The 17,132-nt window shown below is 43.7% G+C and overlaps 4 protein-coding genes across 5 annotated transcripts in view; 2 read left to right on the forward strand and 2 right to left on the reverse strand.

Annotated features, from left to right (window-relative positions):
• Nucleotides 1-4,222, forward strand: part of LOC113211500 (BMP-binding endothelial regulator protein-like) — a 35,932-nt gene extending 31,710 nt beyond the window's left edge. The window contains exons 6-9 of the mRNA XM_052273974.1: nt 691-1,035; nt 1,132-1,709; nt 2,321-2,888; nt 2,969-4,222. Of these exons, the coding sequence (XP_052129934.1) occupies nt 691-1,035; nt 1,132-1,709; nt 2,321-2,729 (1,332 nt within the window). The 3' untranslated portion in view covers nt 2,730-2,888; nt 2,969-4,222. The remainder of the gene's footprint in view (nt 1-690; nt 1,036-1,131; nt 1,710-2,320; nt 2,889-2,968) is intronic.
• On the reverse strand, nt 3,977-11,269 carry LOC113211487 (FACT complex subunit spt16). 2 transcript variants are annotated; one of them, XM_026429867.2, is made up of 21 exons: nt 10,878-11,269; nt 10,188-10,292; nt 9,938-10,099; nt 9,697-9,849; nt 9,472-9,618; nt 9,241-9,392; nt 8,701-9,151; nt 8,444-8,620; nt 8,165-8,363; nt 7,876-8,074; nt 7,547-7,785; nt 7,320-7,462; nt 6,920-7,234; nt 6,657-6,826; nt 6,365-6,548; nt 6,187-6,265; nt 5,917-6,103; nt 5,770-5,829; nt 5,402-5,452; nt 5,007-5,087; nt 3,977-4,924 (listed from the first exon to the last, which is right to left on the reverse strand). In XM_026429867.2, the coding sequence occupies exons 1-21, from the start codon at nt 10,944-10,946 to the stop codon at nt 4,918-4,920; spliced, it is 3,330 nt and encodes a 1,109-aa protein (XP_026285652.1). In that variant the 5' UTR covers nt 10,947-11,269; the 3' UTR covers nt 3,977-4,917. The 2 variants fall into 2 exon arrangements, with proteins under 2 accessions (XP_026285652.1, XP_026285653.1); XM_026429868.2 differs by lacking the exon at nt 5,402-5,452.
• Nucleotides 11,270-11,506: 237 nt separating this feature from the next.
• Nucleotides 11,507-14,823, forward strand: LOC113211494 (DNA-(apurinic or apyrimidinic site) endonuclease 2-like). The gene is made up of 5 exons (XM_026429874.2): nt 11,507-11,872; nt 11,949-12,032; nt 12,104-12,297; nt 12,388-12,603; nt 12,680-14,823. Exons 1-5 carry the CDS (start codon nt 11,710-11,712, stop codon nt 13,607-13,609), a joined length of 1,587 nt encoding a protein of 528 aa, XP_026285659.1. The 5' UTR covers nt 11,507-11,709; the 3' UTR covers nt 13,610-14,823.
• The window catches only part of LOC113211495 (excitatory amino acid transporter 1), a 76,424-nt gene continuing 73,024 nt past the window's right edge, over nt 13,733-17,132 (reverse strand). Inside the window, exons 7-10 of the mRNA XM_052273976.1 lie at nt 16,765-16,959; nt 16,541-16,675; nt 16,304-16,469; nt 13,733-16,058 (exon numbers count right to left, since the gene is read on the reverse strand). Of these exons, the coding sequence (XP_052129936.1) occupies nt 16,316-16,469; nt 16,541-16,675; nt 16,765-16,959 (484 nt within the window). The 3' untranslated portion in view covers nt 13,733-16,058; nt 16,304-16,315. The remainder of the gene's footprint in view (nt 16,059-16,303; nt 16,470-16,540; nt 16,676-16,764; nt 16,960-17,132) is intronic.

Consider the following 17,132-nt stretch of genomic DNA (forward strand, 5'->3'; position numbering starts at 1 on the left):
GGTGGAGGGCTCCTCTGATTGGGTTGTGTTTGAATACACTCGTTAGCGGCAACACGCGCTGCTTCGGGGCGGACGGGGCGCGGACCGGACGCAAGCGACAGCGGTTGTAGCGGCGCGGCCCGGCAGCAGGGCACAAGGAAGAAGAAGAGGAGGAAGTGGAGGAGAAGGAGGAGAAGGAGGAGGAGGAGGAGGAGGAGGAGTAAAGCAACAGCCAGCAGGGCTGCGGGACTGCGGGTCGGGTCGAGCTGGGGGGGACCAGGCTGCCAACAGGGAGCCCACACAAAAATAACAGCAATAAACAAATGATGAAGATATGTATGAAGATGCATTATAATAATGGGGAGGCGGTGGGGGGGGGGTGCACGATAATAGTAAATAAGTTGTTGCCTGTCTCATTGTGTGGCGGCGGCGGAGGCTGCCAGACGGCGTGGAGGGGCTCGGAGGGGGCTTGGTTTGCGGCTTCTCCAATGCGGATGGAAATGGTTTCCAGGTACTCGCGGCGGAACGGAGCGCAGCGCGACGGCACGCAAATAATGCCATGCGCCGCCGCCGCAGCAGCAGCAGCTTTCTGTGAAACACGAGACGGAATATACTGAAAATACGCCGAATGTCTCCGGCGCGATGATTGTGTTACCTGTTTGTTTCTCCTTGTTATTAAATGATTACAAGGCGACGGTGCGTGTGTTGCAGGACGGACAGCAGTGGCGGCTGGGCCCGTGCAAGTGGTGCATGTGCTCCGGGGGCGTGGCGCGGTGCACGGTGGAGCGGTGCCCGACGCAGCAGCAGTGCCCGCCGCACCAGCGCCTGCAGCAGGTGGACGGCGAGTGCTGCCCCAAGTGCGTCGACACGGACGGCGTGTGCGCCGTGTTCGGCGACCCGCACTACCGCACGTTCGACGGCAAGTTCTTCAGCTTCCAAGGCTCGTGCAAGTACCAGCTGGCCGCCGACTGCGTCGACCACAAGTTCTCGATCCGCGTCACCAACGACGCCCGCGCCACCAAGACGTCGTCCTGGACCAAGACGGTGTCCATCAAGGTGAGGATCGCGAGCCCCTCTGGGGAGCCCGCTGGGCGGCTGGCGCGGCCACCCCTCGGCGCCCCGACTTGACCACGCCCAATGTCCCCTGTGCAGGTCGGCAGCGTTAAGGTGAACCTCGGTCAGCGCCTCCGCGTCAAGGTGAACGGGGTCCGCATCACGCCGCCCTTCCGCCTGGCCGGCACGCCCGGGAACGCGTCGGGCGGCGGCCTGCCCGGGGTGGACGCGAGCAGCGAGGTGACGGTGGAGCGGCGCGAGGACACGGTCCTCGTCACGACGGGCGTGGGCGTCAAGGTGACCTGGGACGGCAACTCGTTCCTGGAGGTGTCCGTGCCCACCTCGTTCAAGAACAAGCTGTGCGGCCTGTGCGGCAACTACAACTCGCTGGCCCGCGACGACCTGGCCACGCGGCGCGGCCGCCTCGCCGCCGACGTGGAGAGGTTCGCGGCCTCGTGGCGCGTGGGCGGGCGGCACGCGTGCGCGCGGCCGGGGCTGGCCGGGCTGGGGCTCGGCCCCGGCAGGCCCGGGGGCCGCCAGCATCACCAGGACGCGCCGCCCGCCTGCCTGCGCCTCAGCAGCACCAGGAGGATCCGCGACTACCGACGCTGCAAACCCCTCATGGGCGACCCCTTCGCGGCCTGCCACAAGAAGGTCAACGCCGAGATGTACTTCAAGTGAGTATCGCGTTAGCCGCGGGCCGACTGATTTGCTCCGCCTGCACCGTGCACGCACGCGTGCTTGAGGGAGAGTCTAACAACGGAAGCCGGCGAATTGGCCACTATGCGGCGGTGTTCGCCGTTCTCATAGCGCCTTGTGGGCAGGCAGCCACTGCGGGGTGGCCTACCCCACGTTTCGCAGGCGCCAAGTTCACGTTGTTCGCCGTATGGACCCGAGTTGGACGAACGTAAATGCTTTCGAGGTACCCCGAAACCCCAGTTTCAGAGGAAGTTATGTAAATTTAAACTTGCCTTACACCGGCCACCGGCCCTACAACATTCGGGTCGTGCCGCATGCATAGGGTTCATTTCATTGTTTCAAATCCTGGGGATGAGGGAACTGGTGCATAATTGGCTCAAAATTAAAACGGATAAAAACGATCCGGACCCTTATTACCGCACCCATCGTATCCGGATGGACCTAGTTGAAAACCAAGTTTTCAGAAGAAACTTGTCCGATAGGGGTGATGGGGGTAGTGGACATTTGATCTCTAAAGGTGGCGTTCAAGTCCCTCAACGGCTGCAATGAAGGTGTAGTCTAACTCTCTTGTCGTTTGTTCTGATTGCAGGTCGTGCCTATTGGACATGTGCGAGTGCCCGTCGGGCCGCTGCTACTGCGAGGCCTTTACGGCGTACGCGTACGAGTGTCGGCGGGCCGGGGCGGCCCTGGGCGACTGGCGGGCGGCCACGGGCTGCGTGGCGGGCTGGGCGGAGGAGTCGAGGGTGCCCATCGGGCCACCCTTCCCGCCGCACCAGCGGCCCAGGGGCGGCCACCACCACGGTGGCCGGGGAGGAAACCGGGGAGGCGGCGGCGGCGGTGGTGGCGGCGGCAAGGGGGGCGGCGCGCGTGCCCACACCAGCAGCACGACGAGCAGTAGCTTCCCGCGGGTGGCGCAGCTTCAGCACCTGACGGGACTGTCCGGTCTGCGTCTGCCGCAGCCCGGAGCCTCCAGGCCGCCACCCCCAACATTGCACTGAAACTCTCTAGTCTCCATCGCCATCCTCCTCAACACCCCGCCACGCCCCGCCACGCCTCGCCCGCCCCGCAGGCCATCGATCTCTGTAGAAGGCGAAGAACTCCAGGACCTGGCCCAACGCGGCGGGGCGAGGCAGCGCGAGGACTCACTTGTCTGGACGGTGCGTTCTCGGCCGACAGTTCTCTCCCTCGCGGGTGCCGCGCCCGTTCAGTTTCTCATCTCTGTCTGTTCCCCACCCAGGCCGGGCGCACTGCTCCGGAGGCTGCTCCGGGCCGCGGCGGCCAGCGCGGCGGCGGCGGCCAACGGGACGGAGAAACGTCATCCCGCCGCGGAGAGGCGTTGCGTTCATCTCGCATTCTTCGCGTTCCAGCCGATGCAAAACAACTCACCGTGCTCCGCCGTGCTCCGGAGACCACCTGGTGGGCAGCCTCCGGCCGCGCCCCGCCCCGCTGGTCCGCGCCGCGCCGGCCCGCGCCGGGCCCCCCGCCGAGCTGCACGGGCGTCGCGACGCGTGGTCGGGCCGAGCGGCCGGCCGGCTGACCCTTTGCCCGCCCGCCGGCGGAGAGGCGACGCGCCAGTCTGGACCCCTCGCTCTCGTCGGAATGCCCCGCTGGCCCCGGGCCGCTGCGTCTCCTTGCACAACTTGTCTATTATGCAACAACGACAAGGATACGCGGGTCGCCCGGGCCACGGCGCGGCGCGCGACAGGATGAGCGGACGGCGCCGCGCCCAGCCCGGGGAGACTTCAATTAAAAGGTGAAAAGACGAAAACCTCGACGACGGGGAATGCCGCGCGCGCCACGCCCCGGCCGGCTTCGTCTTCCTCATCCGCTCGATCACCAGCCGACATGACTCTTTCGAGTTCGACCACCGCGAGTGCGGGTTGTATTATGTATTGTATTCAGAACCCTGCTGCATACTGCATTATCAAATTAATTCGCAAAAGCAAGTCCAAGTCATTATTGTTAATAAGTTAAATTAAATAATCTACCGTACTATGAGATTGATGCATATTAAACAATTTTGTGACGACAGAGTATTATTACTATTAAGGATTCATGTATTTTATTGTAATCAAGTCAAATTGTTCAATGTGTATACTGGATTTATAAGTAATGTGTTTGCATGAGTTGAGTCATAAGTTTAGCATTAACTGAGGCATAGCACTTGTCATTGACACAATGAAATTTGTAACTGGTATTGCATTCATTGCACTTTCAGGGACAAGACAGCAAAACACAGATCAAATAACTGAAAGGACTTTTATTTAGGACTTGTGCTATGTGCTCTTGCTGTATCGCAATCAAGGATCTCGTTACCGCATTTTACATTAGGATATTGAAAAAAAAAATTGTATATATTACTTGGCACTGTACATATTGAGTAGAGCTAGCGTTTTGTCATTTAAAAAGAAAAGATTTGTTCCTATAGCATAATGAAATGTGTGCCATTAGGTCTGACAGTATAATAAACAGCCCTTCTGCAGATAAATTAGCTACGCACATTTTTTTTGGACATCATTGGAATTTACATGAAGAGAAATGAGAATACATAAAGTTCCTTGTATTCAGAAATAAAAAAAAAAATCATCAGAAATATCAAGCAGGGGTTTAGAACAATACTGACTTGACACTAACACCGGGAGATCATTAACGTCTAAAGGAAAAGAAATAAGAACACAACTTACAAATGATCGGCACTAACTACTCATGCTTTCATGCTAGAAGAATAAAAAAGTATTTCCTTTTCACATAGACAAGCTTCCGGCAGACTTAAAAAATGTGTGCTAGACAACTATTAAAATTCTAGGACTAAATAAAAACATTTTGTAACAAGGATTCAACAAAACTGAGGTCATTGTTGCACTAAAAGGTACTTCTTTCCAAAATTTAACTTAAAGAATGATACATTGAATAAATAGTTGCTGAGATTGATGAGAGGTCTCATTTGTATAACAAACACGCAGTCTTACAAATAAGGGGAACACTAACATACAGCTGGTTTGATTAAACAGGATAGAATTCACATTTAATTTCTTACAAGATGATGTTCACTTCAGTTAGATGGAGGAATTAATGGAAAATTAGTTAACAATATGGTAATTATCAGGCAAATGTGTAACAATGATCCATGAATCTCTTCGATGATACCACCTCAAAGACAGGTCCACAAGGTCCATATTGTGAAGTTTATTTCCTGTTTAGTTGGAAACGTTCAGTTAGAATTAGCAGTGAAAACAAAAGAACAGTTAAACTTCTTTAAGGAATTCAAAACTTACTTATGCTTTTTTGAGCTCCGACGATCGCGACTGTCGTCTCTCGGACGCTTGCTGCTGCTACTGCTGCTGCTTTTTTTAGGGCTGAAAAATAAATAAATAGGTTGTCACAACAAATGTATGACATACGTAATGTATCCCAACATATTACAACATTCTGAAATATCAATCCCATTTTTTCGGCCACAGAAATATGACATGCAATTATGCAATTTATCTACCAACCCAGAGACCTGATCAGATCCTTGTCAAAAGTAAACAAGGACCAGAAATAAAAACTGCAAACATGGATCCCTCCTCAAAAATGATAAGGCAAAAACTACCGGCTATGGAAAATGACAGAGCAGAAGGAAAAGCAAAGGAAATACAAGTGTGATAGTCATTGCAATGAGGAATACCTGCTATGTTTAGATGAACGAGATGATTTGCTGTCTCTTCCCTTGTCCCTGCTGAATAAGACGAAAGGAAAAAGAAATTGTCAGGAACCCAACATGGAATTACAAAAGAATGAACCACATGCAGCAAGGCAACTTCAGGGTACACCAAGTTAGGTAAGGAATATGCTACCTTTCCACCCACTTTCAAGATAAGAACAGTGACATTCAGACAACACCCAACCATCTACCTACATTCTTTCAGTTGATACAAACACATGGAAAGTCTACTTTAAAATTAAGGAACCTCAGCACCGATGACCAACTAATGGTACAGAAAACACCAACCATAGATTTCTTTAAAAATTTAAGAGCATTAAAAAATAATTTACCTATGTTTGCTTGATTTGTGGTTACTACTGCTTGAACTCTTGTGTTTAGATGAAGAGTGCCTATAATAATAATAATACAGACAATGACAAGTAAATTAAAAAGCAAAATGTACACAGAAACAATTCAAAGAAATCATGGGAAATTACCTGTCCCTATCATTATGCTTTGATTTTTTATCAGGCGAGCGGTGGCTTTCCCTGTGTGAGCCTTTCTTGTTCTTTTTGTCAGCATATTCGTCTTTAAAATCTAGGCGCTCCTTATCTTCCTCAGCAGCCTCTCTCTCAAGGTCCGACCAATCTTTACCAGACTCTTCTGAGCTTCCAAGCTCCTCTTCTAAAAAATCAGTAACAGTCACAGATATTTAAAACTTAATGTAATATACTTACAGTACAACACAGAGAACAAAATTAACGAACCTTCACTGTCAGAATCTTCTGATGCCTCAGAATACTCAGAATCATCATCTGAGTCCTCGTCAGAATCCACATCAGTGGGCTGCATACACACCATTATTAAAACAAATAACAGTAAGTAAAAGAGAAAAAAAGAAAAAAAGATTCAACAAAAAGCACAAATTATGGTCTTATACAGTACCTGATAGGCATCATCCTCTGACACTTCCTCATCTTCTGCGGCTCCTTCCTCTTCATCACTCTCTGGGTCAAGGAAAGTCCACCCACCACTTTCAAAGAACCCAGCAGGGTCATCAGTGATGGTTTTCATAATCTTTGACCAGTTGAGGGACTGGATGCCTTCTGAGTACCGAATATCACATGAGCTACAGAGATAAAAAGGAACAAAGTAGTAAAAACTTCATCACAAGGCACACAAAGAATGTTCAGGAATTTAAAATGATACAGTGTAACAAATGCTTGTGGCGACTTACTTTAACCACTCTTTGACATGATCCAGCATGTTCATGGGAATGGCGTTCACCATAACAACCTTTTTACTATAATCCTTAAAGACAAATATCATGTCAAAATTTTTTAAGTGGAATTGAACTCTTTCAAAATGAACAAGCTCCACATCTTCAAGGGTGACAACAAATGGAGGCTAAAAGAAATATCATATGCACATTAAGTCACACTGAAAATGATTGAAAAAGGTTTAAAGATTAAGTCTTAAACAGCTAATAAGTAGTCCTACCCATTCAGTGAGATTGACAAGAGATCCACTAGTAGGTTGCAATAGAACAGTGCTTCTGTATGGCGCACCAGGGAAGCCCAATTCTCTGAAAGGAGTATCAAATTCGATTTCCTGCTTAGTAAGGGCTTCAACTTTTTCACAAAAGCTCTTGAAAGCTGTCTTTAATTTGTGACGAAGTTCTCTTTCTGCTTGCTCAGCAGCTAAGTCATCTCTGTCATGCATGTGTTGATGCTTCCCTAAATCTGTTGTGATTTCACCCACTTCTGTATAGAATTGTACATCAACATGTTTTTTCTTGCCAAACATTATGGCATGCTGAAAGGGAGAAAGTATGCATGAGTGCTGGTTGATGAAATTAAATCAAATCATAGGGTACCTATAAACAATATTAAACTCAAACCTTTAGGTGGAAATGTAACAAAATAATCATTTCACCATCACATGGTTGAAAGAATGCATTCTTGATGTTGTTATAAAGAATGTCTACTTTGTCCCCACGGACAGAGGTAAAGCGAAAACCATTGGCATGAGCCTCTAATGAACCTGAGCACAGAAGTAGAAGTAGAAGCCTATTAATACAATAAAATACAGAAAAAAAGGATTGTAATAAAACTGTCTATGGCTTACCTGTCATTCTCTTTGTAACAATGTTTGGCCGAATATAAAGGTCTTTGAGTTTTGGGTTACCCTTGTTGTTGGTGGGAACCAAGGTATCTTGTTTCACAAGATCTTCTTTTTCCCTCTCCTCGGCTTCACGATTCTTAAACTTTTTCTGAACTTCTTTGATAAGTCTAAAAGCAGTGTTAAGATTTGAAGATGGTGCTGACAGTTCACCAGGTTCCTTAGTATTAATACTTCGGTAAGTGCTATATAGGGGAAGAAAGAAAGTGTGTCATAAGTTTCTCTTGAAAATTTAAAGATCAGCACATCTTTTAGGAACAAGCATAAATATTTACACTTCTTTCAGGAATGTAGCATCAGGTTGAGGATATGAACCTCCTTCATTACGGCCCATAGTTGCACCAGGATGGAAGAAATTAACACGAAGGTACGTGTAGTCACCCTCTACAGATTGGGATATATTCTTGATGGTGGAAATGTGAAACGGAACAGGTATACCGAAAACTGGCAAAATTACAGTTTCGTACTTCCGATCTGAAGTTTAAAAACATGGTGTTAACCAAAGCATTGAATGTAGGCTTGTAAGTAAGTCTACAGCATTCTAGTAAAATTTTAAGTCCTTACCAACATAAATTTTTAATTCACGAACTTCTGGTTCATTAGGCATCTGACTGCGGGTCTTGTAAGAGACAGTAGATTTGCGAACCTTTTCTTTTTCTTTACCCTCTCCTTGCTGAGCCATTCGAGCACGAGCTGCTTCATTGATTGCTTGGGCAAGCTCTTTCTGATGCTGTTTCCGTTTCTCTTCAGAGGAAGAATCAGTCTACAGCAGATAAATGCGTTGATTAGAAAACCATAAGAAAAGGTTGAAAAATTAATAAAATACATAATTACAAAACTAACCCTAAGCTTTGAATCAAGAACTGCTGTTCTTCTACCTCTTCCTACAAGAGGCTCTTGCTTTTGCTCTTGCTCCTTATCACCTTCATCATCATCATCATCTTCATTTTCATCTTTCAAAAAGATTCCAACATTATTGATTTTCTTCTTCAGCAGAGTAAGAATAGTAGCTGGTTGGCCCTGAGAACAGTCATTTGAATTATAAAGCTTGATCTATACTTACAAACAGTAACAACAATAACTTTATTAAACATACTTACATCATTTACAACAACGGTGTCACCAATAAATAGAGCATAAGTTTTACTCTCTTTGTCAGAAGCTTCTTTGTTGGTCAAGCCAGACAGACCAACATTTACATTGAAAACTGTGCCCTTCTTGACAACAGCTGCAGTTTTAGGCCCAATGGTCAGAGAACTTTCACGAAATTCAATGCCCATAGCAAAACCAAAAGTTTTCGTAAGTTTATCCACAAATTCTGGTTTTTCTTTCTTTACAAATGATAACACTGACTCATACACATCTGACAGTTTTGATCCAGCAACCAGAGCTTTCAGAATCTCTTCTTCTACACTCACTAAGAAGTTGTAGTTGGCTTGCATTGCGTCAGGTGGGTTCACCATGAATGTCCGTACAATATTTGAACAATAGGACTTGTAACGAGCACCCAAAGAGCAAACAATAACGCCAAAGTGAAGCAGATTTTTATCACTGAATGAGATAAAGAAAAAATAAATTTTAACTTGGAAAAATACAGACAGGCTACAGTTACCAGAAAAAACACAACAAAACTCAATTACCTTGTGACACTGAATTTCAGAGCATAGTTTCCACCAGACTGAATAATAGCTGGGTAGCATGTATCAACCTGACCGGTATCAACACCAGTCACATATTTTTTGTCTGTCATGGCATGATCCACACCTTCTGACAGTTTCATGTGTTTTACTTTCTACAATTGCAACAGAATTGATAGATATTTTAAACTGTATTTAAAATAAATGGAATTGGTTAAATTTAAGTTAACCCACCTTGTCAGAATCAATAATATCCATTAGTTGATCCTTGAGATACTTGGTAAAGACATCCATTGTGACGTTGCTAGCTTTCTTCAAAATGGCAAGCTCAGAATCCTCCTTAGGCGCCATGACCAATGCAACAGCAGCACTTACATCAACCTAGGGGTAAAATTAAAAGTGGTAATATGAATTTTTCAATATGATATGCATTTAGAAAAATATGACACAAGATCTTACAGTTTCAAAACTCTCTTTTTTGAGCATACTCCGCCACATATCTGCAAAAGCACCTGGATAGTTCTCTTTACCAAAAAGCCCAACAGTCTTTCCACTTTTACTCTTCTTTATTTCTTCAATGAGCTTTTTCATATGGTTCTTGTCCACATCTCCCTGTAAACACATTAATATGAGGGTTATTTGCGCTAAGTTTTCAGTAAATGAATGAGTAAGGGGTAAGTATAATTGGAATACATATTACCTTATCTCGTGTAAGAAGCTTTACGGGAGGAACATTGTTCTCATCCTTATTAGCCTCAATCTGACGTAAAAATTCAATTTTCTTTTTGCTCGACAAAAAGTGAATAGCCTCAGATGTCAGGATCATGATGGTGTCTTTGAGTTCATACCCCAAAAGCCATGTCTAACACCAAAAACAATTTTTTTTAAGTTTAAGAATATGTACAATGTATTAACATATTTCAGAAATTGAAATGAATGAATGATGATACCTGTAGTGCTGATGATTTGCTGTACATAATATCGTCGTTTTCACCAACTGCTGACACCAAAGCATCCATTTTGCCAAAGCCATCGTCATTACCACCTTCGGCGTCCTGAAAGATAAAAAAAAGACACGAATAAGATATGATAAAATAGAATCTGCCAATTAAAATTTACGTGACGGCTGCATGTTGTTCCTACAATTGGGCACAGTTATAACACAGATTGAGAGAGAGTTGTGAATGTAGTTTATGAGGCCAAGAATTTAAAGAAATGGTTTGGCGAGCAGGGCTAAGTGTCTGTAGACTGTGACATTCATGTAGGCTAAAATGGAAGGTTTGTATCACAGAGAAATCAATCCCCCTGCAATTGTGCAATACACACTTCTGGGGAATAATTCACTAACAAGAGCTAACGAGAACTGTGGGGATGCAATGAACCGCAAAACGAAAAACGAAGAGGCACGAGAGAGTTTTAGTCGTGGCGAGTATAATGAAACGATCCTAATATAAGAAACGCAGTGAAGACAAGCCAATAACATAACCCGGCATTACACTTATCTAAGACAATGAATATCTTCGGACGGGCAAATGCACTCACTAGAAGCTCAACGATTAGAAAGTAAAAGATCCACATTCTCGACGAAATGTTGTACTTCAAAACCAAGACAAATAGAATTATTCCAGGCTTTAGCCTACCTTCCACGCCGAGTACAGCTTCCTCATACGCCGGAAAAACGTATCCTTGTCTAAAGTGGTGCTAGACATTTTGACAGCGATTAGGAGCAATTTTTCGCAGCACAAAGATTCCGGGTTGCCCTCTGCTTACTCCCGGAGCACTGCAATCATTTCTTTCGACAATACTCAGTACTTATTTGAAGTCGTTCCAACACCTAGCGAGCGTACAAACAATAACATGGCGGGAACATAGCGGATTTCAGCAGCACAGATATCAGAAACGAAGAGGCGCAACTCTCGGATTCTCATCCCACGACTACTACCACGTGTTGTTCAACGCTCGTGGAAGCTTCGTACAGCTTTGAATGAACTTGATTCTAGAAAACCTTTAAACCTTCGCACTCCTTCGATAATTTTCAGAGAAATATTACATCAATTCTAAATTGCAGAGTTGCGCAATGAGAGAAATGAAAAGTGTTCAGTCTGAGTAAGACTGCCATACGCCGTAAGGGGCGCTAGTGTCTCGTCGTGTCTAAACCCCGCAGAACCAAATTTCTCCTTAAAATAAATTTGGTTCGAGAAGATCAAGGCATCAAGGCGATCCAGGAAAAAATCCAAACTATATAAGGTGTTGTGTCCAATCAGTGTACGTTTTGAACTAGCACGTTTCTTGTGAAGAGAAGTGCCCCGTTTCGACACATAATCTAAACTATTCATTCCTACAGTTGGCTAGATGGTACTAGACACAGCGCGGGCTGAGTCCGAGTTCTATTTATTTACGTTTTCTATCTATTAACCTCTTTGGCTCTTAGTGACTTTATTAAAAGACAAACAAATAATATTTAATCAATGAATGGATTCATTATCAGTGATGGAACGTACTCAGTGCCCGCCTTTACCCCAACTCAAGATCTTAAGCTGGAATATAAATGGCATTAGGACTGTGAAAAATTTGAAAGGGATGCTTGATGATCTAGATGCTGACATTATTTGCTTGCAAGAGACTAAAGTAACTCGTAAGTCAAATATAAATTGTCAACTTCCCTCCTACTCTTCAATGTTTTCTCTGATGTTTTTATTTTCATTTTGTAGGTGACATGATTGATGAGCCAACTGCCTTAGTCGAGGGTTACAATGCTTATTTCTCATTTTCTCGAGGGCGAAGTGGATATTCAGGTAGCTGATTCAGATTTTATTCTTTTTACTAATTTTCTTAAATAAGTGCTCTTAAACAATTTCTTATCCAGGTGTTGCTACCTATTGTCGAGAAAGAGCTACACCAACTCTTGCTGAGGAAGGTCTGAGTGGTACTTCCTTAATTTCTAAGAATCAATCAGATAATGTAGGCTGTTTAGGTGACGTAGAAATACAATTTTCTCCTCAAGAACTAAAGAGATTAGATAGCGAAGGACGAACAGTTATAACCCAACACAAATTTAAAGTAATTGTCTTTGTTTTATTGTACAGTGTTAGCTACTTTTGTCCTTAGTTTCCAATAATTCATTTTATGTCATTTTTCATGTCATTTTAGAGGAATGATGGATCTGATGGCTTGTTAACAATCTTCAATGTTTACTGCCCTCGAGCTGACCCTGAGAGACCTGATAGGCTGGATTTTAAGTTACATTTTAACAAACTCTTGGAAACTCGTGTAGCTGCAGTGAAGCAAAGTGGGTCTCTTGTTATGGTTGTTGGAGATATCAACATAAGTCATAGACAGATTGATAGATGCGAAAATGTTGATGAGGTAATGATTTCTTTTCTTTTAATTGTTCCTGAACTGTAGATTTAGACTATGTGATAATTTTCTATCTCTTTTTCAGGTTGAGTTTGAGGAAAACCCTTCAAGGCAATGGCTAAATTCATTCCTTATTGACAGCTTACAAGGTGAAACATCCAAGACGTTCAAAGGAGAAGATGCGACTGAGTCCAAGTTAATTGACTCTTTTCGATACTTTTACCCTCATAGGGAAAATTCCTTCACATGCTGGAATACAAAAATAAATGCAAGAGCTACCAACTATGGTTCACGCATTGACTACATTTTTGTGGATAAAATTCTTGTTCAAAATATGGTAGACTCTCTAGTTCTGAGTGAAGTTGAGGGAAGTGATCATTGTCCAGTAATGGGAATTTTTAACTTAGAGCCTGTCAAGTCTATGAAGTGCCCATCAGCCTGTACCAAAAATTTTCCTGAATTTACCGGGATTCAACAAAAACTATCTTCGTTTTTTACCAAAAAATCAGAGTGCCAGCCTGACTTAGAACTTAATCATGAACAAAAGAAAAGAAAGAATGTGGATTGTGACAGTAATACTTCTGACCTTAAATTAGGATGCATTTCTAAAAAACTTAAAACTCAAAGCAGTGTCACCCAAAAGCAGATATCAAGTTTTTTTCAAAAAGCCTCCATATCGGAGACTGAAAAGAATGATGGTGATACAGAAACTTCTGGATGTCAGTCAATGTCCTCAGTAAAATTTACCTCTGAAAAGGAAGAAGACATTCACATTGAAAATATTGCTGAGAAAGTAGAAAAGAGTTCATTAGCCGCTTCAGCATGGCGAAATATGCTAACTGGACCTCGTCCATTACCTTTGTGTAAGGGTCATAAAGAACCATGTGTGGAGAGGACGGTGAAGAAAAAAGGACCAAACTTCAATCGAAAATTCCATGCTTGTGCCAGAGGTGAAGGAAGCAAAACAGATCCGAGAGCTCGTTGTGACCATTTTGAGTGGGCAGCTAAAAAGTAGTAGGTGAGTGGATGTTTTGATGCTCATTTCTAAAGGAAACAAAATTCCAGTTTACTATTATCATCAACACATTTTGCTGTGCGTGAAGGGACAAAAGGGTGAAGCAACAAGATAATACAGTAGTTAGGTTTTTGATACTATGTATATTGTCATTGAATTGTCTTTGACATACTTGTGTTCCATTACTCTTTGAATCAAAATAATATACATTGCAATGTTAAAATTGCCTTAGACTCTCTATGGTACAGCAAATTATGTACAAGACGTATTGCCTACATTAATTAAAATTAGCTATTGTCTTTTCACAGATACTTACACGATCACTTGAGAAAAATTCTTGATACACTGCTACACTAATGTTTATTGATATATCTTTTTTGAACATTTTATTTTTTGATTGCAGTTTCTTTATATGTATACGGAGAGAAAGTTTAGAAAAATGGCAAGTTTTTTTACTCTTTTTACCACCATGATATTGTTGTACTTTAATATGGGGCTGTGCAGTTAGCATCTGTGGGGAAATTTTATTGCCCCTCATTGTTATGATTGTGATAAATGATGAATGTATAGTTTCTCTAAAAAATAATAATCCAAGACTAAAATTGACAGAATTTTGTCACCTCATTTGAACTGTATGACATTTTGCAATGAGAAATGTAATAACAACTAGACAGTCCCATTCAGCTTTATTTGTCTATTGCATTTTTATGAAATGTTGCTAGTTAGGAACGTGGCAATGTTTTGTTCTTGCCTCTTGATCAAAACAAGGCTGATGCAATTTGAATGGCCCAGTCTGAAGCTTATGTTGCATTGTTTTCCTGTATTTAAAGAAAAAGAAAACTTTTAATGTGATATGGTATGTTTTATAAGACAGCAAATACTTTTGTTGTATTTCTGAACTTCTTTTCAAACTACTACTTTAGTGTTCCTACTCTCTAATACTGCTGTACTGCAAGCAATCATTTTTAAGGAATTGTATGACATTTGAAACATTTTTATAAAACTATTCGAAGATTTTACATTTAATAAGCATCACAGGCAGGAAATCAGATAAAGTTTATCAGTGAAAATCAACTATTTTCAGGACTTGTTCACTTTTTATCTTTTTGATTTAAAAGATGAAGTGCAATACTATGACCAATAAGTTCCAACTATGTTGGCAAACTGAAGCTGATTTAAAAGCACTTGAGTAAATATTTTCATTCGACCCCTTTTTTCTGCTATTTCTTTTTTTACAAAAATTCATGTTTTAATACTCATAGAAATTGTACTAAGTACTCAGAAATAGATTACCAAAACTTAACAAATACATAGCTGGCAATTTAGTTTTGGACAATCAATACATCATTGAGACAAATCAATTCAAACAATATTTAAAGAAAAATAAGTGTTGTCACTTTCTTAAAATGACCAGCATTGGTACAACATTAGTGTAAAATGGTATGCTTTGGAAAAAACAAAATACAAGTAAACTAATACAGACCATAATAAATGAAGTCAAATGTTAATAATAGCTCTACCATGTGTGAAGTTTTTACTTGAAACTGTTTTAGTTGTTTTAGAACAATAAGATGAGCTCAAGCAACATGAGAAACAGAAAACACAAGAGACAATACATACTTCACCGAAATATTCTAATCTATATTTGAAAGTTTTACACTTTCATTTGAACACAACTTTTTCAGTAACATTCTGTAAAGGCCTCAAGTTTTCTAAAATTAATTTGTCCTCCTTACAGTATTTCAAACTATAACACATATTCCGCTACTCATAGAAGCTTTCCTGTTTACGGTCACTGTTCCCTACAGCTATTTATTGAGCCATGCGCTCTAACTTGTATGGCAGTATGACAATGTGTCACTGGGAAATCGACCAAATATTGAGAAGCAAAATGTAGAGCCAACATTCTGAAAAGAGAACTTCCAGCGCCACTTGAAAATAAAGCCGCACCAAATACATGTTCTCTCTCATTTTGAAGGTATCAATTGATCAAACTTTTACTTGATGCCAATGCAAGAAGTGCCCTAATATTAGTTACTTATTTGTGAACAAATTTCTTTTTCATGTTAGTTTTTCACCCTCTCGTGGTATTTGAGCACTGACGTCTCAAATGTCTCAAATTGCAGTCATGCATGGCCTCAAATCGGGATCACAGCATAAGGATTGATGGCTGCTCTTTTAGATTTCCTCAGTCAGGTCATGTGAAGAAGTACACCTATTTGAGGTAATACCTAATGTCTCCATTTCAAATGCTATTTTTCCATGACAGCCAAGCAAGCTTTTGTTGTCTCACTCTACCGTTATCTTCTTTTCCTTAAACAGAATTCACTCTGCCAGTAAAGTGAGCACCTTCACAAAAGTGTGAGGGCACTGTCAGGGTAGCACCTCTAGTAGCAGCACCATGGTCCTAGGGGCCTAGGGGCTACAATCAACGCCACACACACTCCGCCTAGAAAAACAAAGAACACAGGAGATGGTAAATCAGCCGTTCTCCCAATACCGAAGTAACACGGTATGGTCATGAGTTAGTCACATTCAAGTTTTTGACATAAAGTTGACTTCTCTGACGTTTCTGTCTAAAATTCGTCAATATGACGTTTTCATGACCATCCTGTGTCACTTGGGATGAACTCAATATCGAGTGGAGAGCCAGTAGGCAACCCCTTCTACAGTAGTTTGACATTCTGATCTCACCTGATGGCGCGATTACAGATGCACCTCTGCGACGTTTCCATCGCTCTTGCCGTTGCCCGATGACTGCTGCCTCGACATCTTGTCCAGCTCAGCCTTGCTCAGGTGGTTGACGATGCCGGCGCCCAGGGAGTCACCCACCACGTTGACCAGGGTGCGGAAGCGGTCGCTGTAACAACGACCGGTAAGTAGGACCAAGATATGGTGGGGTCGCAAGGTGTACGTTTTAGGTTTACGCACAGCAGCCAGTCCACGGCGATGATGAGAGTAACGTCCTGGGCGGGCAAGCCGACGGTGTCCAGCACCATGACCATGGTGACGAGTCCGGCCTGGGGGATGCCGGCAGCGCCTATGCTGGCGAAGGTGGCGGTAATGCTGCAACAGAAAGCGTTGACGGTCCAGTAAAGGCCGGCACGCAAAGGAAAGCCCCAGTCGACATTTCGGTGTAGAGGACAGTATCTCACCTCACAGCCACGATGTGTCCGAAACCCAGCGACAAGTTCCTGACCTGGGCGATGAAGATGGCGGCCACCGCCTCGTACAGCGCGGTGCCGTCCATGTTGATGGTGGCCCCGATGGGCATCACGAACCGAGAGACGCGGACGTCGACGCCGTTAAACTCCTCCAGGCAGTTCATGGAGACTGGCAGGGTGGCTGAGCTGTGGGCGCAACGAATGAATGAATCAGACCAATGGGGTGGTGATGAGCGTGCGATGAGGTGCGTGACCAGCCTCTTTGCCGCGATATTCTCTCCAGCCACAGCCACCCCCACCCCCTCAAGGCCCTGCGAATACCCCTCGCGGTCGTCGGGGGGTCGGGGCGGGTGGGGTGG

The sequence above is a fragment of the Frankliniella occidentalis genome, unplaced genomic scaffold (assembly GCF_000697945.3).
Source record: "Frankliniella occidentalis isolate FOCC.00 unplaced genomic scaffold, Focc_3.1 Scaffold321, whole genome shotgun sequence".
Taxonomy (NCBI): Eukaryota; Metazoa; Arthropoda; class Insecta; order Thysanoptera; family Thripidae; genus Frankliniella; species Frankliniella occidentalis.

Excerpts from the sequence above, each read along its gene's own strand:
- LOC113211487 (XM_026429867.2), bottom strand. The coding sequence starts at position 10,946 with ATGTCTAGCACCACTTTAGACAAGGATACGTTTTTCCGGCGTATGAGG. Across the intron at positions 6,104-6,186 it reads AGAAGATTCTGACAGTGAAG|AAGAGGAGCTTGGAAGCTCA; the intron begins GTTCGTTAATTT and ends CTGATTTTTTAG. Across the intron at positions 5,830-5,916 it reads AAGCATAATGATAGGGACAG|GCACTCTTCATCTAAACACA; the intron begins GTAATTTCCCAT and ends TTATTATTATAG.
- LOC113211494 (XM_026429874.2), top strand. The coding sequence starts at position 11,710 with ATGGATTCATTATCAGTGATGGAACGTACTCAGTGCCCGCCTTTACCC. Across the intron at positions 12,033-12,103 it reads AGGGCGAAGTGGATATTCAG|GTGTTGCTACCTATTGTCGA; the intron begins GTAGCTGATTCA and ends TTTCTTATCCAG. Across the intron at positions 12,298-12,387 it reads TAACCCAACACAAATTTAAA|AGGAATGATGGATCTGATGG; the intron begins GTAATTGTCTTT and ends ATGTCATTTTAG.